General features: G+C 38.6%; 1 protein-coding gene across 3 annotated transcripts; it reads right to left on the bottom strand.

The window, feature by feature from the left end:
• Positions 1-84: 84 nt before the first annotated feature.
• MEMO1 (mediator of cell motility 1) lies at positions 85-27,851 on the bottom strand. Of its 3 annotated transcripts, XM_019473258.1 has the most exons (9): positions 27,717-27,849; positions 16,046-16,127; positions 13,733-13,801; positions 11,641-11,753; positions 10,135-10,246; positions 9,008-9,150; positions 7,754-7,830; positions 2,130-2,234; positions 85-787 (listed from the first exon to the last, which is right to left on the bottom strand). In XM_019473258.1, the coding sequence occupies exons 5-9, from the start codon at positions 10,218-10,220 to the stop codon at positions 656-658; spliced, it is 543 nt and encodes a 180-aa protein (XP_019328803.1). In that variant the 5' UTR covers positions 10,221-10,246; positions 11,641-11,753; positions 13,733-13,801; positions 16,046-16,127; positions 27,717-27,849; the 3' UTR covers positions 85-655. The 3 variants fall into 3 exon arrangements, with proteins under 3 accessions (XP_019328803.1, XP_019328801.1, XP_019328802.1); XM_019473256.1 differs by lacking the exon at positions 11,641-11,753 and having other exon boundaries at positions 27,717-27,851; XM_019473257.1 differs by lacking the exons at positions 11,641-11,753; positions 27,717-27,849 and adding an exon at positions 20,032-20,064.
• Positions 27,852-27,934: the final 83 nt, after the last annotated feature.

Raw genomic sequence — 27,934 nt, 5'->3', positions numbered from 1 at the left:
ATCAAGTGTAAGAACTGAGGATAAAGGATGTTAATGACAAGCAGCCACATACAGAACACAAAGCAATAAGTTTAAATCAGACTATTTTGGTTTGTGTAGCCCTTTATTAGCAACTAAAATAGAAGATATCTGTTGTACATCATGGGTAGTAACTGACTATACTGGAGTTTTATTATATTCTAATACAGGATCATTTATAAATGCGTTGTTTTCCTTTTTTTCTTTTATTAAAAAGCTTCCACCCCTTTTTCCGTTTACAACTTGCAAAACTATTCTGAAAGCTGAGTACATGTGCACAGGTCTGCAAAGAGTGCAAATTTAGGATATGGTAAATGCTTTACATGTTGTATTTGTAAGGACTGTCTGCCACCATGCCTTCATAGCCATTATCTTTTCCAAATTAAAAAAAAAAAAAAAAAATAAAAAAAAAATCACAGAATGTTTCAATACCAGCCTTCCTTCCATTGTCCTAAACAAGAAAGCATTTTTAAATGAGTTGAAACTAAGGAAGGACTACACCTACTAGAAAAGAAGAGAGTTCTATTATTTTGAGGTTTCAGTATACCCAAAGACCGGGGACTGTATCTTTGTAAGGGCTAGGCTGGGACCCCGTATACAGAGTGTGTGCAGGCGCCATCCCTGAGCATTCAGCGGTTCAGTGGACCATAAGTGCTCCAGCTGCATAACTCACAGAACTGTCTTGCCAGTTTCGACACTGGCTTGACTGAGCATAATTCAAAAATGAAAAGCTCATATTCATTCCATTCTTCTGGAGCTCGTTGATAGCCTGAAGAGAGAAAAAAAGCTGTTTAAAAAATGTATCGGTGAAATGATGACATTTTCTAGATCTCAGTCCTCTCCCCTCACCTGGGGGTCCTTGCACCATCTCTCATAATAATATAAGCACCTCCGAGTAATTTGTGGACCTAACCCATTTCTGTGCCGTTTCATTCACTGACGCTCCCCTCACTGCACTATGTACCTCCATGCAGTTCTATAAAGCAATACTAAACAACCTTTCAAAATAGATCCTTTAGAAATAATGCTTTCAGCTCCATAGGGAATTTACACAGAAACACAGATGTAACAGGAAAAAAACCCCAATATTATTAACACTTTTTAGACCGTATTTCTTCCATGAAGGAAAAAGAATGTACCAAGATAATTTATTGAAGCGTGACAATTGGCAAAAGTGAATGAACAGAATTTAGCTCAGATTCACTGCAAAACTAATCATTATCTGAGGTTAAGAGTTGGATGTTTTTGCAGAGTTGTCATAGTACTGAATATTGCTACATGCATCCCCAACATTGATATTGCTCATACAAACTTTTATAGACTCCAGTTTAAGAGGTTCCTCTATATGTTCTCCCTATAGACTACCTTTCCAGTGAATTAAGTTTTCCCTTTTAAAAAGGTTAACATGCTTCCTGTTTCAGATTTGAATTACAGTAAAAATACAGTGAGATTCACTCAAAAGCAATATGAGAAATCTGCAGCACTCCAGCAGTGCTGTAAAGCAGCTGTGACCCAATTTAGACAACTAAGTTAAGCCAGGTTTATGTCTGTACTGCATCACCAAAGCAGAATACACTAACTAGAAAGTACCAGTTAATCTGAATTCTAATTGCCATTAATTTATGAGTTAATGGTGCACTGCACTAATACTTACAGAAGCAATCTCTCATCATATTTGCAAAACTCAAACACGCTGCCAGACATCACAAGGCACTCACAATAGCTAGCTAACAGCAATACAGAAAAAATATATTCATGTTTGTAAGTATTGACTCAAAAGAGTAAGTATGTACTTCTTCAGGGAGATGGATTTATTTGTTTGTTTATTTAGGGCCAAGAGAAGGTGAATGACTGTATTTCATTGAAATTCAAAAGGAACATGGTACCTCATCTCCCTTAGGTAACTGAAAACCCTCAGCCCTTGTAAGAGCTTACATTTGTCTATATGCAAGACATGGAAATTGGAGACCAAGTTGAGAACACTTGGAAAAATAAATTAATTCAAGACTCGCCATTTTAGAACTAAGGAATACTCCAGCAATATTCTATTTAAAACAAGTGTAAGCGTTTTGCTAAAAGTTACATTTTTCAACAAATCAAAAGTTACTTACGTTTAATAACACGCCAATAGGATGTCTTCCACATATTGTATTATGGTATTTCTTCAAGTAATTGCTAAAAGATACAGGATCTAGCTGCTCTATAATGCTCATACCCTGAAAAAGAATCGATAGCAATGATTACTTCACACATTCATAAGCAGGTGTTTATACATCACCTATTTATCATAACACAGAATACTTCAGGAGGAAGAAAACTCTACTTTGTATCAAGGGTATCAAGGGAATCTCAGCATGTGAGCTCTAGCTTGTAGTCATCTTGTTGCCATCCCTTGCCAAACTAAAAGTGCAGGAGCTCTTCCAAAGCTGTCAATGATCCACAGATCTGTGAAGCTACCTTTGCAGATACCAGTAAAGCTCATATTAAAAAAGCTCCTCCCGCAGACTAGCTGATCCCCACCTCCAAGGGTCCCCTACTTCCATAGGGTTTTGTACAGCAATAACCAGACAAATTTACTAAAAGGGCAAAGCAGGAAGAAGTTTTGCCTCCATCTCTTCTCCCTGGTAACAGAGCTCAGGGCTGAGCACTTGCCTGGGACTTCTGGATGTCCAAAAACCCTAGACAAATCATCAATATACACACATGCAATTCAAGCACGTAGCAAGCATAATGTATCCTAGACACATCAGGCATGCAAGGCAGCTGATCTGGGCACAGGCTGACCATCTGCTCAGAGCATAAAAAGCAGATCCAGAACATCTCTAAAGCACTAGAAAGTTGGTGCACGACAGAAACGTAAGAGCCAGGAGATGATGCTTCCACTTTACATGAGGCAGCCACATATATACATCCTTTTCTCCATCCACAGTGAGACCCATGATCCCATGGAGTCATACTATGGAAACCAGAACACGTATGAAAAACAAAACCTTCCACATATACAAACATCTGCATTCTTAAAAGCAAAAAGAATCCTACAACTCCACATACAGCCTACTCTTACCCCATCCCACAGAGAAGATCAAATACAATAAGAGTAGTTTAAAGCAAGTCTAAATCAACTATTGTCTGGCTTTTATCATGGCTTTGCTATTTTGCCTGTATTAGACTCCATCCTCTTGTGTTTTTCCTTCCTCTGAAAATGATTAATTCCCTTCACCAGGTAAATGAGCTCCAGACGCTCACTAATTCAGTAAGACACATAGCTGTGCTTCTTACATGTAGCTGATGAAACAGGAAGGTTTTCCTTAGAGACTGGAAAAAAAAACATACACCTTGCATGGGAACAATGGGAGGTTGATATCAGAAAGGGAGAGAATTTCTCCTGAGGTTTCTGCAATTGTCCCAACCCCTTCCCCTGCTTTTGGGAAAGTGTGAGTGATAAAAAGAGAAACCACTATGCAAGAAGCAGTCAGTCTGTCTGAAGTCTCCACCTTAAGAATGAAACCTCCTGAATACTCTGCAAGGGCGTTGGCTGATCTGGCAGATACGCTAATTACTCAGACTGGATCACAGCTTACAATGGAGGAGCTGGAGATTCCCAAGAGAGTCAGGGAGGATTAGAAAACAGCAACGATAACCACAACCTTTGTGTACTTTTAATTAAAAACAGACATAAGATGAATTCATAGAGAGAGAAATTTTACGGAAAAATAAAACCAAACTATGCTGACCAATTGCTGGCAAGAGCTCAGTTCTTCCAGGGTCATGGAGAGGGTGTTTGGACCCCTGGCCGGTAATTACAGCTGTTACTCACTCCAGATCTACAGAACCTAAATGAGTGCCAAAAAAATAAAGGTAGCTATTCTCTAACTAGCAGTGATTACATAGATATCATTGCATTTCTAAAGTTTAAGCAGCATGTCTTTGAACCACTCATTTACTTGTAAATTGTACATGTCAATACACAGCTAAAGAAAGCAGAACCAAACTTAACTATATACTCAAGTGAAACTAAACATGCATAAGGCACTTATTCAGATACTGAACAGCTCATAAGAATATATTTTATCCATTTGTAAACCCTTTCACGACTTTTTAAAAGTGAAAATGGCTGCTCAATTGAAAGACTCATAGCTATAAGTCACTGGAACATACTGGGCAGAGGCATTTGACCATTTGTCTCAAATGAACAGACATGGATTTATCAGAATGCCTAGTAAGCTTATTTCAATGCACAGTTCAGCACTGCAAAACATTTCGAGCTATGCAGTTCATCCCAGCAAATGCTAACAGAGCTACATACATCACAGATTGGAGAAAATCCATAGGAAATGGGTATTAACGCATATCCTATAAGCATTCAGCTGTACTAAACTTTTCAATCTTTTGGATTTAAAAATTGTTGTGGCAGAGGAGCAAAGACTACCAAGCTTGTTTCTCAGTCTAAAATGGTGTCGAGGAACAAAGGAAACATTTTTGTCAGGTTGTGTTTTATTTTTCTAAAAAGCAGAAGTATGAAGCTAATCATTTTCAGTATTCCAAATAACTCAGTCGGGCATGGTTTAGAACAGAGTTAAAATACACGACAAAACCCACATGATAAAAATGCAAACCATCACACAGTTCTGCAGTTTATCACATGGTTATTATGGCACCACGTAGAAATTGCACATCTCAGTTAACCAGACACTGTAAATGGCATCTATAATATCCTAGCACAGTGCACTTTAATATGATTAAAAGCAATTACATTCTTAAATATCATCCCCTATAGGACCAAGTATCTACACGCTTACAAAAAAAACCCAAACCAACCAACCCACAGGCTTATTTTATACTATACTCCAATAATCCTTTGGCTGGTCAAGTTTAAGTTTGCGATCAGTTACTTCAGCTTCTTCTTCACGCTTAAAAAAAATATAAACTAGTAGCACACTTACTGAAGTAGAAACAAACTTGGTCTTAGCACTAGCCAGTCCCAACTATCTTTGTATGTGTGAGTCACTCAGACTAGAAGATAAACAACCAACAGGAAAATTACTGGCTGGGCACAGCAGAGAGAGCAGGGAGCTGGGCGCCCAGGTAGAGAGTCATGGTCTTGCATTATGCCCAAGCTAAGAAGCCTTCCCAGGCTGGAGCACTGTGGAAGGTGCTGGCACACCGTAGCAGCTCCACAGAAGCCACCAGACTTCAGCAGTTCATTAGAGCCACCCGAGAAGCCACCTGTGCTGTGCACGGCTCCTGCACAACAACTGCTGGCTGTTCCCGCACAGCCCTCCTCAGTGCCTGCATTACCCTCCCCCTTCAGCATTCAGGGTAACAGAATCCTCCTATTCACTCAAGTGAGGCATAAGGTTTCACAAATAGATATAAAATGAGCAATCTGGCAGTGAAGATTGAAGCGAGCAGTCCGCATTTTCTGGCTAGCCATAATCAAAAAGTAATTACTCTTCAACGACGTCTTGCAGAATACTCCCCCACTTTTATTTAAAAAGATGGTAGGTATCAGGTGATATACAAACAAATTATTGCACTTCAGCTGCTCAATTATAACTCTTCATTTGAGGATTCTTCCCAAAGGTACCCTTATTAACTGTGGGGCTGTTTACTCCTTTCACCATCACTTCACAAGGTGCACTGTGGTACCCCCAGGGTAACAGAGCGGTCACATTTAGAGTTACCATGGAGAAACAGATGTCTGCCCAGCAATATTTACTACTCTCTATTTTTTTTATGCTGGAGTCTAAGGGCTCTAGCTTAAAATCACAGCAAATAAAATTTCCCACAGCAGTTACCAGGTTAGTAAATCTTCAATGCCCAAAGCGTTCAGTGCTGTTTATGCACTAGCCAGGAAAATCATCATGCATCTGTACTTAAGGGCCAGTCTAAATAAGGAAGAGACCATTGTCCTCCCACAAGGGCATTTCTAAGGAAAAGTAATTTCATCTTAACCCAGAATATCTTCCTGCTTACAAAGCACTCAGCCGACTGCTTTGCTAGTTAGGTCCAATAAAATTATTGGGCCAGCAATAGCAGAGGTTAAAACCTCTGATGGTTTTAATACGGTTTTGTGTCTATCTTAAAGCTATTTTCTCTGTGGAGAGGCCTAGTGGTTACAGCAATACAAGTTTCTTTAGCGTGCCAAATGACATTAAAAAATTCAATACTTATCTAAGGAAACAAGAAGTAGCTGAGTGGGGCATAAAAATTTAATAAACTCCTTCCGAAAGCTGGAGAAACACGACAGGGAGACCTTTGTGGCATTGTGGATAGTGTCCCAAGTGTACCCACGATACTGCCAAAAAGAAATTTCTGAAATTCACTGAAAGCAAAACCTACTCTGTACAGAGTTTAAATACAGAGTCACGTGTTCATATATGGCATGATATAAACAGGCAAAAAATAACCACAGAATACTGCTACACAGCATGTTTAGTTTTCCAGTTAAACTTAAGATTGAAAAAGTATTTTCACAGTTATTAGACAGTAGACATCATTTTCAATGTTACAAAAAACATCATTTCCTTTTGGCTGAATAACTACCAAAAGAAAGAGTTGGTGCAGCAATGTATTCACTGAAAGTAATTAAATGCTAAAGTCCAGTCTTTCTACAAGCTTTCACCACAGAAATTAACAAGGGGAAACTAATGTTTGCTAATGCACCTTAATCTGCTCTCCTGCAAAAACACTCAGAGCTGCAAATTCTGGGACTCTGTAGAAAAACACTTGTCTTTATAGAGAAACCTCTCAACTGACAACAAGAATTATTAAAAATGGGACAAACAGAATGAAGACAAATTATTTACTGTTTCCATTCCAGCAATGAATAGTGGAAAAACAAAGAGGTTAATATGGATACACAAAGCCAAAAACTCCAGAGATCTCTCCAGCAGATAGGATTTATTCCTTCAAGACAAGGAAAAAAATTAACATGCCCTGAATAACAACAGTCCTCTCTTCTAACAGATTTTACAGAAGTTACATAAATGATCCAAATGGTTTTAAAACAAATTTTAAGGTTATGTATTTCCAGAAGAATTACTTCTATTCTGTGCCTTAAGTACAGTCTTGAACGTTAACACAATTTTTTCATTTAAAAAGAAATCCTTGGCTCCTGTGACTGCAAAGAAAATGCCACATAATTGGCACTATGATCTTTATGTATTTAGCATTCCCTTCAGCCATTTGCCGAACCCAGAAAGAAGTATGGTCTACTGCTTTTCCCCCACCACCTACTACCGAGTAAGGGGCGGGGGGAAGACTACTCCCAAGGAAACGGTGACTTTCGTTTTCCTGACCAGCACAATCCCCTACAGCCTTTCCTCCTCAAAATGGATGTTGCTGAAACCATTAGCATAATCACAATGCTGTTTCCATATGCAGGTATCATAGCTATCAAGCCTGAACTACCACAATACTCGATTCATGATTCTTATTGCTTCTCAAAAACATAAGAGGGTATGTGGACAGGAATTACATTACACTAGGGCATTTTAGGTAGGCGAACATGCATTTATTCTCATAAATTATGCTTACTAGATTATACCCACAATATAATGTGCGCAGTCAGTAGAATGGAGGATACTAGCTAAAAACAACAGCTAAGGAAAAGTATACATTCAATAAAATAGCTAATCTATAATATTTTGTTAGAGAAATTTCTAAAGTGTTCAAAGAAATGTAATGTACAGGAGAAATTTGTTAGTTAGTTCCACCAAATCTGAAAACTTACCATTTTATCTAGGTGCTCAATGGATCTATAAATTTCTCCTTGGGATTCATCATAGTAACTGTAACGGAACCTCTGACCTTGAAACAAAAATCATGTATAAAATAAAAAAGGGAAAAATCGTAGCTAAAACACTCCCTAGTACTTACTAAATAATCGAAATTGTAATATTTGTAAAGTAGTAATCTTCATTTATTTTATACTTTTTAGGTCCACTGAGGAAATTCTAGGGCAATCATCAAAGTAGCAGCCCAGAAGTGAAGTAAAAAATACATGACGGGCAGCTATATTCCGAAAGAAAAACCTGCTACGTAGAACTGACACTGCAGCATCAGTTATTAATTGCCTGTTATTGCCTTGGAATCCAATTCTATAAATTAAAAAGTAAAGCAACATTTCATTTCATTATCCCTCTTGACAAAGTCAACCCTGGAGTCAGGCCACTTCTGCTTGCACAACAATACCCACAGTAAATGAAGGTTAAAAGAAAAAGTTCATGATAATTCAATGAACAGTTCTAGATGGTTCATTAGCCACAACAGAACCCAGGTCATTCTTATATACCTCCACCTATTCCACAATTCAAAGACGAGTAAAATATGCACTTAATTATGTAAGTTGACCAAAGATGACAATGAAAAGAGGGAAGGAGGTCTGTTGTGTAACATAAAACATATCTTTCTGAAGCAGTCCCTTTTCCAGCTATTATCACACTTAGAAGAAAAATAAAGTGTTAAAGCAGGACAGAAGTCAAGGCTTCTGGAGTCTTTATAGCTCTGCCACCAAGATGAACTGGGATAGCTCTGGTGAATTGGCATAAATACTCCATCTGCTATCTTACCCAGCAGTAAAACATACAAAACTTATTTCTGTTAGAGGGATGTTGCCATGTCCAGTGAATTTTTAGCTAATTAGTTTTGCAAGTTGCTTTGAGGTGCTTAAAAGAAGAGTAAAAAGAGCAAGAAACTTCAGACACTTATTCCACTGCAACAGTAAAGACATGCATATAAACCCACACACCTTCACCATTTATTTCCTCCACTACACTGAAAACACATTACCACATTAATATTTTTCATCTATTGTTCCAGATTAAAAAAAAAAGAGAAATCCTTTTTTAGCTTTACAAAGGCATTTAAGTTTCAAAGATACATTTACCAGAAGTTAAAATGTTCAGTGTGTAATATTGAATACAGTATTTGAAAATCACCACAAAATATTCATCATGCTGTTATAATGAAGAGACGTGAAACTTACCCCAATGGCAAAAGTCAGAAGAAACCACAAAGAGGTTACTAGGATCAGCTAGGTATTTACTGAAGAGTTTTCCAAATTCCTGCTCTTTTGACTCACTCAGTGCTCCGACCAACACAGGAATAATAGTAAACTCATCCTTATGGCTTATAAGCAAAAGAAAAGAGGTTGTAATTCAAGTAACATCTGAAGTTTTTTCAGGACTTGCTAACTGAAATTGCAGAATGTTTTAAAAGGGCACTATTGAATTGAAGATACAATTAATTTGGTAAGGTCATACTAGGAAGTTGTTTTAGAACCTGAAATTACTTCAATTTCAGCAAACACACCCCTCACACCCCCACCCCCAACACCACCCCCCAAAACAGTATTTATCTTTGCTGCAAAGAAAAAACACCAGGCAAACAAAAAGAAAAGACACAATGAAACCAGCAATAAAGTAAGAATGAAATTCTCCCTGTATAGATGCTGCACAAATGTTGGGTAGTTTTCCAGCGTATATGAAAATGCTCAAGACACCACCCAGATGTATACTGTTACTCCGGGGAAGATTACAATTACTACGGAAGAAAAGTTAAAAAAAAGATGGGGGGGAACCACCACAAATTGACAAAAATTATCACCGTTAAAGAAAAATTATTCAAAGTATTCATCTGAAATAGCAGGTGTAAACAGAACCCCGATTTCAAAATTAGCATTAAGGCTCCAAACAAACTTAAAATCCCACAGAAAACACCTATTAGTATTTGAACTTCTTTCAGAGATGCCTTGCAAAAATGAAAAAAAATAAATAAATAAAAAAAAAAATCAGCTCTTGAGAAAGATTCACGAAAGCATGTCTAATATTAACTCTATTAAGTCAATATAAACTTGTTTATAAGCGGTGTTCCAATTTCATCATTCAGGTGTTTGCTCCGCTCACAGTTTCTATTACAGCAACTAATCCTAGTCTCTGACCCTCTCCTCCCCAAAATTTTTACTGGGGGGTGGGGGAGTGTGGGTATTATACACCATATAGGTATTTATATACCATAAAGGGTATTATTACTTCCTACTGCACTTCACATGTAGTTCAAACATTTAATGCACATAATGCTCATTCTTGTAGAAGAAGTAATTAGCCCTAGTACCTTTCCATGGCTTTAGCAGTATAAGGCAAATGCATTTCAATACTGTGTTCATCTTCATCTGTCTGTAGGGACATACGCTCAAACATTCCAGTCTTCCACAATTCTCCATAAACTGAAATGAATTAAAGATTAATTTTTACTACTTTTTTTTTTTTTTTAAACACTGTAAAGCAAGCTATAGTGCATCTTTATCAGAACAAGCCCAGAATAACAAATCACTTGCCTCCAGGGGCTGTCATCATAAACCATTTGTTTTTTAAATAAATTCAGGATTAAAATTATGTTCAAGTCATCAAGATACAAACATAATTGATTCTGTTTACGAAATAAGTGTGTTAAATCAATGACCTTGTTAGTATATTGAGAAAGATTTTCAGTTATGATACAAAATTTAAGTAACGCAAACAAAACACATTTGAAAATATGCATGCATTTTCCCAGTCACTGAATTCTTATTTTCACAAACTACACCACTGTGTTTTCAAAAAAAAAAAAAAAAAAAAAAAAATGCTGGACAGCTGATCAGCTGAACCATTGCTGCATGTGTTACTATTTAATACAATTCATTATTAACCAAATCATGAAATCTAGAGACAGCAAAAACTGATTAAGTAATCCACATTTGTAAGTTATCTTTTCTACTCTCAAGTACACTTGGTGGTATGCAGAGTCATCTCTACATTTAGAAAACTCTCCCCTGGATGAAGAATTTGATGTAGGGCTGTGCCTCCTTCTCCACTCCATAAAGGAGTTCTACAGAAACCGACACATTTGTTACCTAAGGAAATTTCTGCAGGCACTGTGTGGAAAGTCTGAACTAGCTTGCTTAATCGCAGTCATGATGAAACAGCAATACATCTGCACTAAATAGCCCTTCTGAAAAAAGTATTGCATTATTTAGCTATACCTCAAAACACATGAAAGTCAAAATATCAAATTTATCTTCATCGCACCTTTAAGCTTAGTCTGAAAGACCGGTGTTTCATGGACTAACCGTTTTTCAATTCTGTAGGTACTCTGCCAGTTAAAAAAAAGTTACATGCAATAATGTATCCAAATAAAAGCAGCTTCTTGTTCCTCTATTATTCCTCTATTAGAAATAAACTCAGACCATCTAAAGCATTATCTTTTTTTGCAGACAGAATACTTCAGAGTAATGGAGCAGGTGTGTAGTGGGCTATTATTAAAATGTAACACTTTTTAATTTTGAGATCCCTTTTAAAGATCACTTGTCAAGAGGCACACACTCATAATGGAAAAGATAAGCAAAGATTGAGAATTCTTTACTTGCAGGAGCAAGAGAGACATTAAGGTTATAATACAGCAATGCCTGCAACCACCAGGATCTTTCAGAAGTTAGCTTTCATTGCAGTGAAAACAGATTTATACTTGTATGCCACTTAAAATCAATGAAGTGCCCAACAAGAGAGTCCTCAGCACTGCAGTACCACAGTTAATACTCAAGCCTCAGCAATCTTCAAGATGTAAGCTTTATCATGCACTTACTCTTTTGGTCAATTCGGAGATCATACAGAGGTGTTCTATAAATGTCCACACTGGAAAGTGCACATCGGGAAAGGGGCACGTGATGGGAAGGCCCAAGAATGAAAATTTTTCGGCTACAACAATTAACACAAAAGCCCACAATTTAGACAACTGCAATTGTACAGAGACTTGGTTTAGAGAAACAAGTTTAATAAAAACGTACAAAGTGATACTTTCTGGTGGTTACCAATAGAGTTTTACTCTGCTGTGTGTAAGACCACAGATCAAATCTATGGCCTAGCCTTGCTCGGTACCTCAGAAATGATCATGAGATCAGTTCAATAATGCTTCCCGTAGCCTTAAACCTCTTAAGCAGGTTATATATCAGAGGGCACTCATCAGCTAGAAATCTGTCTGACTGGACTCATCTGGAGGCTGAATGATGTGTTATAGCCCCTTAGAACAGATTTTTGGATTCTCTCCTTGGACCAACACAACCTTCAGTTACACACCACCTTCAACAACTACAGGTATGCGCTCTCAAATGAGGATTATGGATTTATCATCTATTCAGAGCTTTTCACTTATTTACTTGATTAGCCTTACTTAGGATTTCACCAAATTCAAATCTAAGTCATTCTCAAATGCTGGTTTTATCTAGCTGTTGCATCAACAACAGGGACTTGGACCTGCACATTCGTAGCTTTAGCTGATACTGCAAGCTTTCACACGTCATCGTGATGTTATTTCATCCAAGTCCTCAGTTCCTGGCTCTCGATTAGACGTTAAGGGTCTCCTACCACAGGACTTAAAGAAAAGAAGAAAAAAACCTACAGGAAATTCAGCTTTTCAGGTTTAGGATAATATCATCTTGCTTCTGGCACTGAACTAGAGAGGTGGCAGACATGTAAAGATTTTTTTCTTTTTCCCCTTACATGTGGAGTGCTATAGCAAGCTATACTAACACACTAAAACTTTTTACAGAGCTCACAAAAACAAAATATCCAAATGTGCAATACTTCAGCTGAAAGATGAATGACTGGCCAAGTCTAAACATCCCATGTGGTAAAATAGCAAATGATCCAGAAAGTTCAATCAACTCCATGTCACTGAACCTGGGGAATGCAACTTGTTCTAGAAATTTTAGAAAAACTAGTTATCTGTCACACTGTAAGTTATCTTCACTTTGTTTACAATAGTTTAGAAAGAATCAAACCCATTGCCTTTGGAGAGCATTACAACGTGTTATCTCATAAGCAACTGACAGACATAGCCAATTTTTATATTAACATTGCAAAATACATACTTTGAGTAAATACTGGAGATATTTTAAATTTTTGACATTTAAAAAAAAAGTTGCAGTCAGCTGAACACGTAAGAATTATACTCCTTTAACCTAGAATAACTGGATTCGTATTTTCAGAGGCAGGCACAGACTGCAGTAGCGTGTTGGTTTTTTTTTTTTAATTTTTCAGTTTTTAAACTGTTGTGCTGTTAAAAAACACAAGTCCAGTTAAAATTATTACAGCAAGTAACTTTCACTGACTTCCAATATTATATACACACACTGGTCACTTTCTCCACAGCAGAAGAGAATCCTGGTAGCATTCAGCCCATAATCCTGCACTGAAAAACCAATGCAGAATCATGATCAAATATTTTAATATACTTAAAAACCAACCAAAACCTCCCAACAAAAACAAAACAAAAAAAGAAACAAAGACACCCTGTGACCAGTAAAAAAAACCCAGCTTGGACTTTTATAAAAGCAGTGGAACATAAAGCAATAAAGTAAATTAAATGTTATTACCTGCAAAAGAACACCATTAACCCCTCCCTTCTAAGAAGTTATTTACCAATAATTCTCAATAATTTTTGAAAATACTGCTTTACATTTTCATTTTCAACAATACTACATTATTTTTTCTTTTGCAACATCCAAACAATTCGAACATTTATGATGTTAAAACAGAAGGGATGCATAAAAGACTAAAAAGAGTACAAAATTAAAATTTGAGTACTTCGAGGTATAAGAATGTAAAAAGAACATTCAAGTTCAGAAAATTGCAATGGCATTGTCTTACACTTTGTAAAGAAAAACTTTTATACTTACGTAATATTAGGATCCACTTGTTTGTAAGCATGGGCTGCACAAGATCCACAATAGGTATATCCTGCATGGCTGCAAATCAAGGTGTACAAAATGTTAACATGTTAAATATTAACATCTTAAATATGTTGATATTGCTATTAAATGTTAATATCTTAAATATTATGTGTCCCCAGTGAGCTAGAAATAGTAAGAGTGATCCAAAAATCAACTCCTGAAACAGCTGGAGAGCACTGTTCCAGTACTGAGTGTACGAGGGACGTATTTGTTGAAGAACTATCAGTGACCATTTACTTGAAAGTTAGTAAGTAAGCCTCCAGATTAAAGCACCTTTCATTACTTTTAAAAGATACTAGTAGGCAGACTACACAACTGCATATTACCAGAAGCTCATGATAATGCTAAGAGTGCAGCCAGGGGACAAGGGAATAGCAAGCTGCTGGAGAAGCTCTTCTAACCACACTCCAGTAACTGAATACGATGACAGTAGAGGGGTCTGGCAAAGAGAGACTACACGTTACAGCAGATAAACAGAGAATAAAAATGCTCTGTCATTGAAGAAGAATACCTCAGCAACAGAATGAATAGGCACAAGGAAAGGAGTGGAACACAGTACGGGTAGCTTTTACTGTGGAGAACACAACATATGCTTTATCATTTCCTATCACTCCGGCCTGGAGCCTCTCTCAACCCGTGTTCCTGTGTGTGCCCCAAAAACATTAATAATTATTCTGATTATTTGTTTCAAATCTTAAGACCCATTCCCTTCAAGACTGTTAAAAACAGGAGAAGACTCAGTTTACAGTGCTAAAAGCATTAATTCCAGAGAACGTTCATTCCCCAGGGTCCCAGGCCAAGTGGTGGAGAACAGCTCACGGTCACTCAGCAGCATGTCCACAGCAGAAGGCCATGCCCACATTGCACAGTGCTTGGGCCACATCGCCTCTGGAGCTCATCTGGAGCGCCTGTGACCCTAGGTCAATAGTTATAATTTATTTTGAGTCAAGTATGTGCAAACAACACAACTACAGCTTTCCAGATGGTCTTTTTATACAATGACACTGAGAATGATACGTGCCCCAAGTCCTGGGACATACAGGACATTTGAAGATACGAGCTCCCCATTGACAGCACTGGAGGATTTTACACTTGCATGTACATTTACATATGTATGTATGCATACATGCATGTATACACATCCACAGAACATCACCTGGAGCAAGTTATCCTGAAAATTACCCTGGGGTTTTATTTCAGCATCACTTACCTCACTCATTCTGAAGAGCTCAGAAAGGTACTAACATACATGCTAAAAGGATAAACAGGAGACTGAAACTTAGTGAACCAGCAAGGTATGTTATATGACAATGTCAACAGAGCCTTCTGAAAGGTTCCCTCTGCTACAGGCTTTTTCAGTTTTTCACAAAAATATTATTAGCCATATCCCACTTTACAGGTGGGAAAACAAAGGCACGGTTAATGAAACAATTTGGTGAGACCACGGGAAGACCTCCAGAAGTTCTGGAAAAAGAACCCAGGTTACCTAATCCACAGCTGAAAGGCCTGTTTCCAGACATTCCTGCGAGAAACACTCAGGCAGATTTGGGACAATTTCTTTTGCACATTCAATGCTATTATGGAATACTTCAAATATTATGCCAATGCTATGTCAGTACAGGAAAAACATCATTTTTAAGGTGCTTTTTCTAGTGTTTCCTTCCAACTCACAATAAATTGGAATGACCAACATACTTTTCTTATTCTATGTCTCAACCATCTTCAGTAAATCGAATTCTACCTAAATAGTTTAGATGATCCCTATTTCTCCTGTGGACAAAAAAACCCAAACAGAACCAAACTAAAATAACAAAAGTAAACCATTTTGAGTAGCTGAATAGTGTTTCATTACTTTTGTTTTAAGCTTTGCTAAGTTCTGATTTGGAGGCGATGGTGGTTTTTCATTTATTTGTTGGGGGGTGGGGGTGGGGTGTGTTAATATGTGTAGTTGTTCTCTACTAGTAGTGCACTGAAAGAGCTATCATCTTTAGACTACCACTCCACTAATACACCTCTTATCTTAGTGGATCACAAGTGAAGGGTTATATCTTCAGTCCATCACCAAAAGGAAACTAATCATATACCAAAATGTGCACAGATTTCTTCCATTTCATGCCATATCCAAAATACTTATTTAGAAACCACATGACATTCCTTTCAGCTAAAAATTAGCTTTCACCAGTTTTCAAAATCACTCACAATAAAGAAGCATTTAACTAATCAAGTATTATATATACAAAAAACAGATTTCAAACTTACGGTGCAATAATGGCTCTTGCAGGTCTCTTTGTGGACTGTACTTGAGAAAGCCAACCTTCTAGTTGTGCATTCAGTTGGGGTCCTATGAAGAGACAAGGAAATACTGAAGCCATAAAAGAATCTAAAATACCTCAAGAATTAACAAATAAAGTCCAAAAGTCCAACAGATTTAAAATCATCTTAAACATCAAAGCCTGTGTTTAAATCTAAAAAAAAAAAAAAAAAAAAAAAAAAAAGTAAAACCAACACGCCTGTAATGCTGTAATGTTGAAGGTTACAGTAGGAAAGTTGCAACCTCCTAGTCCGGGAAGTTCATTTATTGCACATCCAAACACACACTTACTGTTTCTTGCTCTGTGGACTGATGCACATACCATTTCATCACTAGAAAGGATGGCTGCTGGTCTCAAAAGAGAGGCTAACAGATGATTGAATCCTCTGGTAACCATATTTGCAGAATTCAGAAGTAAAAAGTTAAGACGACTTATACCAAGAGAGCCTGATATGGGAAGATGATATAATACGAAGACCCTACATAGTGACATGATGGCCAATGGCTATGGTATTTAGTCCTTTATTATTATCAAGCAAGCATAAGAGCAGAGCACAAAGCACACTGTAACCTGGAAAAACTGTAAACACACAGGAAAAAGCTAAAAGTGAGAAGATACCATGCTTATACTCATGCTTTAACAACTTCTGATCAATCAACGTATACTATAAGTACATAAACTTCTTGGCAACATTAATTTTGATAATTGGTCAATCCAAAATTTATTTTTTTTAAACGAAATCCTGTACCTCAACAAGTGGCAAATACTCTCAATTCAATTAGCTGACAGGTGATAAAAATGCCTTCTAGAAATACAACATTAAAAAAAATAAATTTTGGTTATTTCCCATCACACAGAAAACTTTTTGATGTAGAGCTATCCCTGAAGAAGCAAGTCTGGCAAATACAATGCAACATTCTTTATATTAAAGAACACAAAACAAACTTTCAAGTAAAACTCATTCAGCTGCTATTGTTACAAGTAACATATCATTAACCAAGAGAAAAATAGATGCACTTTTTCCAGTTGACACTATGCTTTTGACAGAACTGTATGTCAGCACAGTTTATCTGTAAAGTATGGTGCAGTAAGCCGCTTTTCTTCTACCACACACGTTGTAGATTTTTGTATCTTCCCCATGCAGGTGTAAAACCACCAACTGCCAGGAAAAGACAAAACCAAATTAAATACCTGAAACTATTTCACAGCTATGTTCCAAACAGCCCAGATCTCAAGTTGACAGCTCTCCAAAGAGCTGACAAGAACTACGGAGAACTGGAGCAAAGACGTCAACTTTTGCAGAATCTAATCAGTCACTCACCACTGATAGCCAAAAAGCTTTCTCTAGAAAACCCGGGGGGTATCAAAGCCACTGGTTTTTATACAAAACTTAAATTCATGTGTTTCATGAAAAAAAGGACGACTTCTGTGGTTGTAAAGAACCCTACCTTCTTACATGAAGAAGGTGAACTAGTGCAATGCCGTTTCCCTAAGCCTACAATCACCTTGAATGCCTCAGTTGCTGTCTACAGCACTGCTGTAATACAGTGACTTTGTGAAATGATGAAATTGTCAAAAAAAAAAAAAAAAAACAAGCCAAAAAGCTACACACCAATTTTGTTCTGCTGATTCTGTTGCTTGGGGAAATTACAAGCAGCAGAGACATGCAATAGAGATAAGGATAATGACATCTTAGAAAATGCAGGCTGTTGGGGAAACTAAGTAAAAATAAATAGATCTCTATTTCCATCCTCTTTCTAAGCTACTAGGAGACTAACAAAACAGTAGTCTATTACAGTCTTACCACTTTTATTTTTTATATACTTAAGAATGAAGACACAAATCACTTAAAAAAAAAAATTGACTTCCTAATTCTCCCAAAGTATGTAGAAGGATAAAGTACTTTCTGAATTAAGCTCTTTAGGAGGACACTTCCCCCCTTCCCCCCCCCCCAACACCTACAATCCCCCCCCCCCCAAACGCCTACAATCCAGAGACTTAAATAAAACATGACTCTGCCCCACCTGACCTCTTCTCCTCATAGATGAAGATCCACAGGCAGCATAACAGCAGAAGGGCCAGAACCTCTCAAGCAAAGCGAGACAGCCTTGGGACTCTCTTCCCCAACAAGGCACGGTGCTTAGCCTTCCTCTGTCCCTTCTTTAGCAAGGATTTTTGATTAAGAAGGTGATTAAGGCGATTTGTCTTTGGTTAAGACAAATCAGGTAACTTGCTGAACAGTTTAAAGACAAAGTTCAGAATCTCTGGTAATTTCCTAAAATTCTATATGATTGTTCAAATCTGGCCAAAACTTCTGATCTTACAGTGTAGTAGCAGAGCAAGATGCCCAGGTTTGCTTAGTCTGCTATTACAGACACACACTCTGACAAAGTAACAAACGTTTTTTTTCCTAGAGTCAGTAAAATAACAGCTCTGTATGACCCAAGGGATGAAACTTCTGTCAGTGTTTACTTAAGGACCAGGCAACATATATGCTTTCAGATTTTTTTCCCTTTAATGTAACTACAAGGTGCCTTTTTAAATCATTAACTCCATCTTAATGTAAGTTTCAAAATCAACGGATACTTATTTGTACTATTTTAATAAAACGTAATCAAATCTCTCTCTTCAAAGGACTAACGGAAAGAGCAAATGAAGAGTACAACATATCCCCCTGACCTTTTAGCTAAAGAAAAAAAATGACACAGCACCCACATGAACTGACAGGAGTATAGCCTACCTGCAGCTTCCTGTGCTTCCAAACAATTTAAGGGGGATATTCTAAAACTGTGATTTTCCTGTTACCAAATTAGCATCAACTTTTTGTTGAAGTGTTCAGAGGGGGTTTTCTTCCAATTTCTCAAATGTGACAGTGCTTAAGGCTGAAGTCAAAATATTTGAATTGGATATACAAAATATAAATAAACCCACATTGTCACAGTAGATATGCTCTGCCATATGGAATTGTATTATAGGAGAAAAGTAGCTTCTTCATGAAGAGCTCTATAAAAGTTTTATTCATATGTGAATTAAGTTAAACTGGAAAAAAAGTCTTTGCAAATAGTCACGGAGATTACTGCAGTAAATATCCATCTCCTAAGCTGACAAGCATGGGCGAGGAATAGCGCTGCCACCTATGGATCCTCCTGCCACGGTGGTGGGAAGTAGGAGAGGTCCCTGCCCGTCGAGCCGCAGGTGGGACACCCGGCTTGAGAAAGCTGGCAGGATGAGCGCAACAGGGTTTTTAAGGCTAACCCAGACAGAAGGCCAGAAAGCCTTACGGATGCAACAATCAATACAGTTTAGCATTAATACTAATGCTAAAAGATCAGACCTTTTATTGATTAAAGGAAGATTAGGCAGCAAAATATGAGCTTCACTGAAGCACATAACATTAAGATGTGCATTTCAATCCTATGAAGTAAGGTATAAACATAGGTATGTAACTAAAGAATGCTGACATTATCTGTGGATCTTTCACATCCTGTTTTGTTTTGGAAACTAGCAGAAGTTATGCCAAATTAAAAATAATTGCAAACACAGACCAAGACTCCACCAAATGTATGGATACAGCTACAGGCAGAATTTATTCAAACATCTTGCCTAAAAGGATAAGTTATTTTTACAATCAACATTATCCCCTCACAAAACACTAGACTAAGTAAGAAGGAATTCTTCCACGTTAAACGCATGCCAGTGTTACCCAATGAATAATAACACAAAGACATCTGGCAGTCACATGCTTAGGTTCATCACCTCAATTTACAGCTGTCACAGTCCAGGCTTTGTGGGTTAAGCCAAACCAGCACATTCTTTCCACAGCCAAGCTCACCTCGTCGCATGAGACTGAAGTGCTTATATGCCAAGTGTCAACACAACATAATGGGAACTTGCTCCTGTCCCAGCAGCCACCATTACTAGTGCAAAACCTACCTTTTCAGATTGGTAAGGAAGACACGGTGCTTGCTCCAAAATCTCAGTCTCAGTGAATGCTTCTCTTACTGGAAGAGCATAAGCCTCAACCAAAATTCTGAGCAGCACCAGAGAAAACTGCTCAGGTCTCCCTCGGCTGCACATGTACAGCACTTGCAGCAATGCACAATAACAGTAACGCTGCAGTCCCCAGCTTTTACACTTTTACTTAACAGCTTTTACTTGTCTAAGCATGTCTCCTACCCTATAGGAGCCAACATTTTTTTCTGAGCCTTACTCCTTTTATCTTTTCATTACCTTTACCCATAGATGAAAAAGTCTACATCTCGAAAATACTAATAAATATTACAGTGAATGTACTAAGAAGTAAGTCAGTCTTTATTCTTGTAGGATGTTAGAAAAATTAAGGTAAGTAACAGTGAAACCTTGGGGGCTGGCACACAATTAGTTTAATAACTGGAACTAAGGGAACTCCTGTCTCCACAACTTCGAAGGTGAATCCAAAACATTTAATTCAATTGTAAGGCAAACTCCAATCTGAAATGTGATAGAGGACTAACTAGTTTATTTTCTTAGTTAAAAATGCAGAAAGTATAATGATTGTTTTAAAGAACACAGGTCCCACTTGAAAAAAATCTTTGTTTCTCACTGCAACAAAAGCCAAATCCTTGAATAAAGAACAAGTTTTATCTGTGCAAAGTCTAGGATGTGTCAGGAATAGAAGGTGATTTCCAACAACTCATGTTGATGAGCACATTCTCTACTGCTAGCATATACTCTCTTCCAATACTGAATACTGATGAAACGGCGAAATCAGCCTATAAGCAAGGCAGAAATTTATTTATGTAAACTATAGGACTGGGGGTGTGTGGGAAATTAAGACACAAATAAAGATTACACCAATGCTACATAAACTCCTATTATACACATTGTAAGACGAACATAAAACAGCAGGTAAAGCTTGAATGGGGGAAAATAAAACTGAAGCCACAACAGAAGTGTTCAAATTTGCTTTGGTGGCAGTCCACTTGCATGTCCCAGTTTTCCAGTATTCCACTAGCTCTTTTATTTCCTTTACTGAAAGTTATTAGGAAATAAATAAGAATACCAAACAACATGCACCTACCTAGCTTTATAAAATACCTTCCCAGTTAGGTCATTCAGACATCCAAACAAATGACCTTCTGTTTTATAGCTCTGAGGAAGTGATTTTGGCTCTAATACATGCTAAATGTAACCTGAATTTGTGAAAGTATCCACTAGGTGATACTTGCAGGCCTATTTTAATAATACCAGGACTGCACCAAACGTAATGCTTTTTTTCAGTTCCAACTCTACCGTAAAAGTTGAATTTACATTCTTTACTTGGAGTATCTTGATTCTGACTGTATTTAAGTGATTCAGCTAGAAATAATAGCCTGGAACCTGTATTTTAAATTATTCCAGTATACTTTTGAAGTATACAATGTTAAATAATACAGTCTGCATAATATTGTGTTCCATGATTAATTCATAAAAGAGCCAGCAATGACACATCCACTTTCCCCCTAAAATGTCTAAAAAAAGATAGAAGACCAAAGGGAGAGAAACATACATTTAGTATTTAACATTGCAAAGCAAATACTTACAAATTTGCAAGACACTATGATTAGTTGATCAAAGATTGCAAGGTAAGAACTTAAGTTAATAGTTGTATTTGCAGTGCTCCAGCTAACGTCACAACATTAAGATTTCGTGATCAGCACATTAATTATCCTGCTACTGCAGAAAGCTCCTTTCACTACAACAGAGATCAGATCAAAACTTTCTCTCATTTCAGTGACCCTCACACACTTTTTACATTTTTTTCCTGGATCCATTTGTCTGTGACCATCTACAAACACCACAGTGATTCATTACTTGTACACTACATTTATGAATGAGCCGCGATGAGTTATTCCAATTTCGGGGAACATGCCAGGGTTCTTGGCACACCACAGTTAGGCACTTTCAAAAAAGACTCTTATGATATAGTGACCATCTTCCTCAACCCTACGTCTGCATTCATAGTCTAACAACACACAAGATTGCACACATTATTTCCTTCTAGCCACTTCAGCTACCGCAGGGACTCAGATCCAACACACTACAGAGAAGGGTTTCTGCTCTAAGTTAAGGTAGGATGCAGCCACTCCGAGGGTCAGTGAAAGACATCCCAGCAACAGTGTTTGTCCTCAGAAACCACGGGCAGCAGGCCTGGTGAACAGATTACACATATCCAGCAACATCATGGCAGAGCAGAAACAGCTGTAACCGATGCACACACTTTCTCTGATGCTGATGAGAAGTTCCAGCTCACGCCAACAAGCACACAAATGCTGGGATTATATCATTATTCATGAAAGTGGACACTTTCATGTCACTCTACAGGGCCCCCAAGCCCCAGAAGGTGCAAGTGAGAAAAGCTGTACTATCTCAGAATCACACTGCTATTGCACATTGAAGCTGGCTACCTCAAAGAGCTATTAACAGAGAGTTAGTGGGTTTTGGCATCAGAAAAATCAGTATTTGGTACAAAGGCAGTAAAAAAGCATTAATGCAGGTCTCATTGAGGATTACAAAGGAGTAGGAGAGACTGCAAACATGCTAAAATAGTGGCCAACTTTGAGAGAAACATCATTTCTAAACAGATCATTCATGGCACACATCTGCCTTTTAATTTATTTTCTGATCTGCAGTTCTTTGAAGTATTATCCTTTCCAGCTGACCCAGACACCATCATGCAGACATCAGCCCAAAAGACAAGTTCTGAACATCCCTGGCCACATGACAGCCAGTTATTCAGAAGTTCTGGCGTTTCTTGTCCAAACAAGTTAGAAGCTTGATCCTTACAAATGCTAGCAACAAGATTTCAATGCCTACCTCCTTCAGGGTTCTTTTACTTACAAGCCAGGGCAGCAGAAAACCAACTCTGAACACAAGAGTACCATGAGGTTTAAACGCTCTTCAAACATTTATGTGGAGACAGACCATTTACTTGGCTCATCATAAAAAATAGCTTTGAAGACAATAAGTGCAATGGCCTTTCAAGTCAACACAGCAATTACTCTGCCAATTCACATTTGCATCAATAAGCTTATGGAAATTAAGGTTCTCCTAGTTCAAACGACTTGGCATAGGCTACCAGAAAGCACACCTCTGACCACTATGGCTTGGTCAAGGAAAACAGAGAAATAAGCCATACCTAATACAGTGACAAACTTGTTTTGCAGGGCATGTTTAAGATCATGTAGTATTGTTATTCACACGCACTCTCAGTTCTATTTTACTCACATGATTTGGAATAGCTTACTATAAACCCTTTGTGTTTTGTCTGTATCAGCATGCCACTGACTAGGGAAAAGTTGACACAAGAAGACTTAGCAAACGCTTTAATAAAGAGTGGTACAGTATTCAATTAGCACTTCCAGGAGCCAGGCAAGGCAGGCCAGCTGTCAGTGAATAAACCATGTTAAGCGCCCTAATGTGTGACACCTCATTTGTAATGGCATGCTATACAGGAAAAAAGAGGCACATATGCTAATGTTTATTTTCATTTCAGAAACGTATGGATTGATTCCCCCCAGAACTACCCAGCACTTACAGAACCTACTCACATGGAGGAGTAAATCGGGAGTGAGCATCCACACCCTGTCCTGCAAATAGTCCATGCTCAGGATAGAGTGTCATTCCCGTTATATTTCAGCTGCTCCTTTTCTATCTAGGAATGTATCTGTCCTGCATTCAAAATCATGGAAAATTATGCCATTTTTGTTTCAAGTTGTCCTTAATCTTCCCCTTCCCCCTGCTGGTCAAAATCAATTTCTCAAGAGGTCTAGATGCTAGGTGGTTGAATTAACCCAGCAGGAGTGGGACTTTCTTCCAAAAATAAATCAGAGTGTAGTATTTTTCACTACACAACAGTGATACTTTTTTTTTTTTAAAACTATCTACATGACAGCAGTGCAACAGGGTGATACTTTTATTTACATGGTATGCCTTCATCTCATTTTTGCAAGTGTTTTTAGTGGCCACCATGCACCAGGCTGCTAGTCCACAGAAGCAATGGCATGCCCCATACCATTTTTAACTTTTTTAAAAGCAGACATATAGATCAAGGTCTGCAAGTGAAAAAATAGGTTATTTGGACCAGTGGCCTATTATCAGCAATGGTCATAGCACTATTTCAGTTTGGAAGCTCAGCTGTAAAACTTCCCATATTCAGTGCTGCTGCTAAGTAGGAAGAGGAACAACTGACTACACAGACTTCATTGTTAGTTTGCTGCCAGACAAATGCTCCACAGGTCCACGTCTAAAGTCCATTAAGATGCTACACGGACTGATGCAGAACGAACGTGAACTTCCCCACACCAAGAATTCTAGAGGAGAAGATATGATGATAATTTTGGTCAAATTTTTCATACTGAACTCAACCGCAGAAACTTCTTAAGGAACTTGCTTTTTCAATTTTTCTTTACAACACCACATTATGGATTAAGAACACATGGGAAGTTAAATGCTAACACCACCATGAAGCCTGTCTTCCCCTCCCCACCCCCCTTCTCAGCTTCATCGAGTAGGAAGCAGCGAGCTTTCTGCCTGGGACCTCACTTTCCCTCCAGTAACAACAAAGTTGTTTACTTATAGTTAGATGTGACGTTCTAACATGTGAACATGCCTGGATGTGCATAATTGCACAGCCAGTCTCACCTGCTCTAAAACATTAATTAGCATCATACAATTAGGTGATGTATTCGCACCAGAATGTAGTGCAGGTTGATATTTTCCAAGGCAGAACCTAAGCAGTGCATATCCCATAGCTGGAGAAAATAGGGGAGCGAGGGTCTACTTTCAGCTGAAGCAATTGCTGCCCTGCAGAAATGAGCAGTCTCTAAAGACAAGAAGTGGTATTTTTTTCTAAACCCTCTTACATACATTACATTGACCCTCCATGAAGAGCAGTAGCTCCCTCTTACTTGGTTGTGGCTTCACCCGATACTGCTTCCACTCCTGGAGCGCAGAGGAGCCAGCTAATCCAGTTCAAGGATATCCTCTGGCCACAAAAGCTGGTTTGCATTCTGGATCCATCCTTCGTCCTCTTCCCCCTCAGCTGGCTTCGGCCCTTCTTTCCCAGGGCTGACTTCTACAGCCAGATCTCACAAATACGATTTTTTTAAGCATAGCGAAGGGTGCTCTACTTTTGCAGTCAACTTCCCCCCCCTCCCCCCCACCCCAATCCAGGATGCCATGCATCATCCTGGATGTTTTGTTGATGTTTTACCCTCAGGTACCAGGCACCTCGGAATAAACTGCCACTTAAAAACCTCATCCTCACACAGCCTCTTTAAAATGCTTTCAGACAGAAGGAGTTTGGACACATTCTTCAAAAAACCATGATTGTCATTACCCTTTCAGACAGGGTCATCTTAACTATGGAGCAGGATGAGGGTTTCCAGGGCATCCGCTCGCCCTGTGTAATCAAACTCAACTCTGTAGAAAGACAACAGTTTTCAGGAAACGGGAAGCTTAAATGCTAACCAGTTTATATATAACCCAGCAAATCACTCCTGGGCTGAGACGGTAAGCGTGAACAGAGTAGGTAGGAGGACTTGACAATACAATCCCCGGAGAATCACAGGAATGCACTGAAGAACTATCACAATTCAAACTCTAATCCCTGCCTCAGCTCTATCCTTGAAGCTATGCAGGTTGAAACCACGTGGTAAAATCCAGACTTTCTTCAGGTAGTACGATTGATGAAATGAGCCTATGTTACAAGTTTGAAATAGCAGCTGACGTGAGTTCGGCCTAAAATACAGGAAGATTTAACGTTAAGTCTATGGTGAACACACACCCTCTTGGTCCCCATTTGTTTCCTCTTGAGTTTTGATGGACCCTCCTAAATGGCACACAAAAATTAGCTTCCAAGCAACAAATAACAGGTAGTCCCTGTATTGCTAAACAGGGAGAATTCCTGCTCTCACATACCCTACGTAAACAGCACAAGATAGTTCTATAGGAAGAAACATAAATAATGCACTTTCCGTGTTTAAGGAAAACCCTACAAAGGAAAACAAAACACACTTCCCAAAACTCCAGCCTATGCAACATCAACCGCTTACCCCCACCACACACACTCGATAACAGTTACAGTTTAACTTGTCAGAAGTACAGTCACCATAACTCGTTACAACATGATTCAGTTTGGGTTTTTTTCATGCAGTTGTAAGTGTCTGGGCAACCATCCCACACCTCCTCAATAAGCAATACCCAGAGGGCTGCCCAAAAGCAACGGGAGCAACATGCTTTTGGATGTCCTCTTACAGACAAGTAGTTCTGGCTGAACTAGTCACACTGACTTACCAGGGTGTAGTCTAACAAAATTACGCACTGAATTTGTATAGAAAAGAAAACAGACAAACACAGCATCTATGCCTCTTCAACTAATTATGAAAAAAATTAAAATTCTTATCTGCAAGTATCCAGCAGTAACTTGGTATGAAGTCCAATACCAAACAAACTACAAAATTTATGCGTAAAAGCCATTCCATGTCACAAATCAACTTTCTGCCTTATTCATAAATGAAAAAATAGATAGCACAAGCAAGTTGGGAAGTGGTAGCGCAAAGCTTCAACGTTTTGATGTCTTTACACGTGTTTAAATCTATACCTTTGACATGATTTTGTTTGCTTTCTGTAAACAGAGTCCTACCTACCTTTCTAGACCATTGGAAAAAACTAATTGCAAGCTGTGGAGGCTGGATGAGGATTTGAGACCAGTTTTGTAATGGACACAACAGTTATGTTTGGAATATTAAACTCGGAAGGAAAACAATCATCCTCTATTGTTGTCTGGAAACTGCCTACCCACCATTTGAAGCCCAGCTATTTATCTCACAATCTGCCTCTTCCTGTGTTACCCTCCTCCCCGTATTTCTTTTCTTCCCTTTCAATTTTTGCCTCATACCTTGTTCATTAATTTGTGGAGGAGAGGGGAAACTGCACCTATTATAGCCAAGAGAAGCGTATGACTTTTCACATCTAGTTCTTCTTAAATGTCGGTTTAGGATCCTGAATGCATCTCTTTATTTTTTTTTAAATTGTACCCCTCCCTCTGAACTATTCGTTACGACAGCCTCTTGTCCACCTTCAGTTTTGTAATGGTCTTTACTCCTGAGGCCAGTAAAAGACCGTCCCTTACAAATCTCCTTATTAACAGCTCTGAAAATATAAATGTGCATCCTACCCACAACAGCAGAGTTCTGCCCCAAAACCCAACAAAACTTATTTCCAAACATATGTGCTGTCAAGCCATTATTACAGGTTTCTGTCTTTTTTTGGGAGGGTGAGGGGAGCGGTAGCCCTCCCTCCAATGCACCGTGTCTTTCTTCTATTCTTTTTCTGCAAATACTGCATTTTTAAGTGGACAGAGCCCATTCTGTGCTACTGCTTTATAACTTGTCACTACTCCTAGAGAAAGCGCTTTGGAAGAAAAGACAGAAGCTCATCTTGGACTACAAGAAGTGAAATAAACCCCCCCGTTTCCCCCCACCCCAACACCTGCCTTCTAACCCTGCAGAACACCCCAGACACCCTGTATTCTCTCAGGGAAAAAAAAAAGCCACAAGAGCACTCCGAAACACCGAAATCTGTTCGCGTGCTCTTACATCGATTAAGTGCAATATTCGGTACGGGGCACAAGGCTGGCTCCACCACTACCGCCTCGGGACATGAAGTCGCAGCAATGCGCGCCTCTAAAGCAGGGGCAGGCACACAAGGAACAGCCGGGGGGGACCGATCCGCCCTCGCTACGCTCAAACACCGGTTTTCCGGCGAGAAGCGCCGCTGCCCCGGTGCGGGCAGCCGGGCCGGGCCGCGGGGGGCA

Source organism: Aptenodytes forsteri, unplaced genomic scaffold (genome assembly GCF_000699145.1).
Source record: "Aptenodytes forsteri isolate BGI_AS27 unplaced genomic scaffold, ASM69914v1 Scaffold309, whole genome shotgun sequence".
Lineage (NCBI taxonomy): Eukaryota > Metazoa > Chordata > Aves > Sphenisciformes > Spheniscidae > Aptenodytes > Aptenodytes forsteri.
This window is presented reverse-complemented; position numbering and strand designations above follow the sequence as displayed.

Excerpts from the sequence above, each read along its gene's own strand:
- MEMO1 (XM_019473256.1), bottom strand. The coding sequence starts at position 13,799 with ATGCAGGATATACCTATTGTGGATCTTGTGCAGCCCATGCTTACAAAC. Across the intron at positions 10,247-13,732 it reads CAAGTGGATCCTAATATTAC|TTTATGGAGAATTGTGGAAG; the intron begins GTAAGTATAAAA and ends AATTCATTTCAG. Across the intron at positions 2,235-7,753 it reads TTGAGCACCTAGATAAAATG|GGTATGAGCATTATAGAGCA; the intron begins GTAAGTTTTCAG and ends ATTCTTTTTCAG.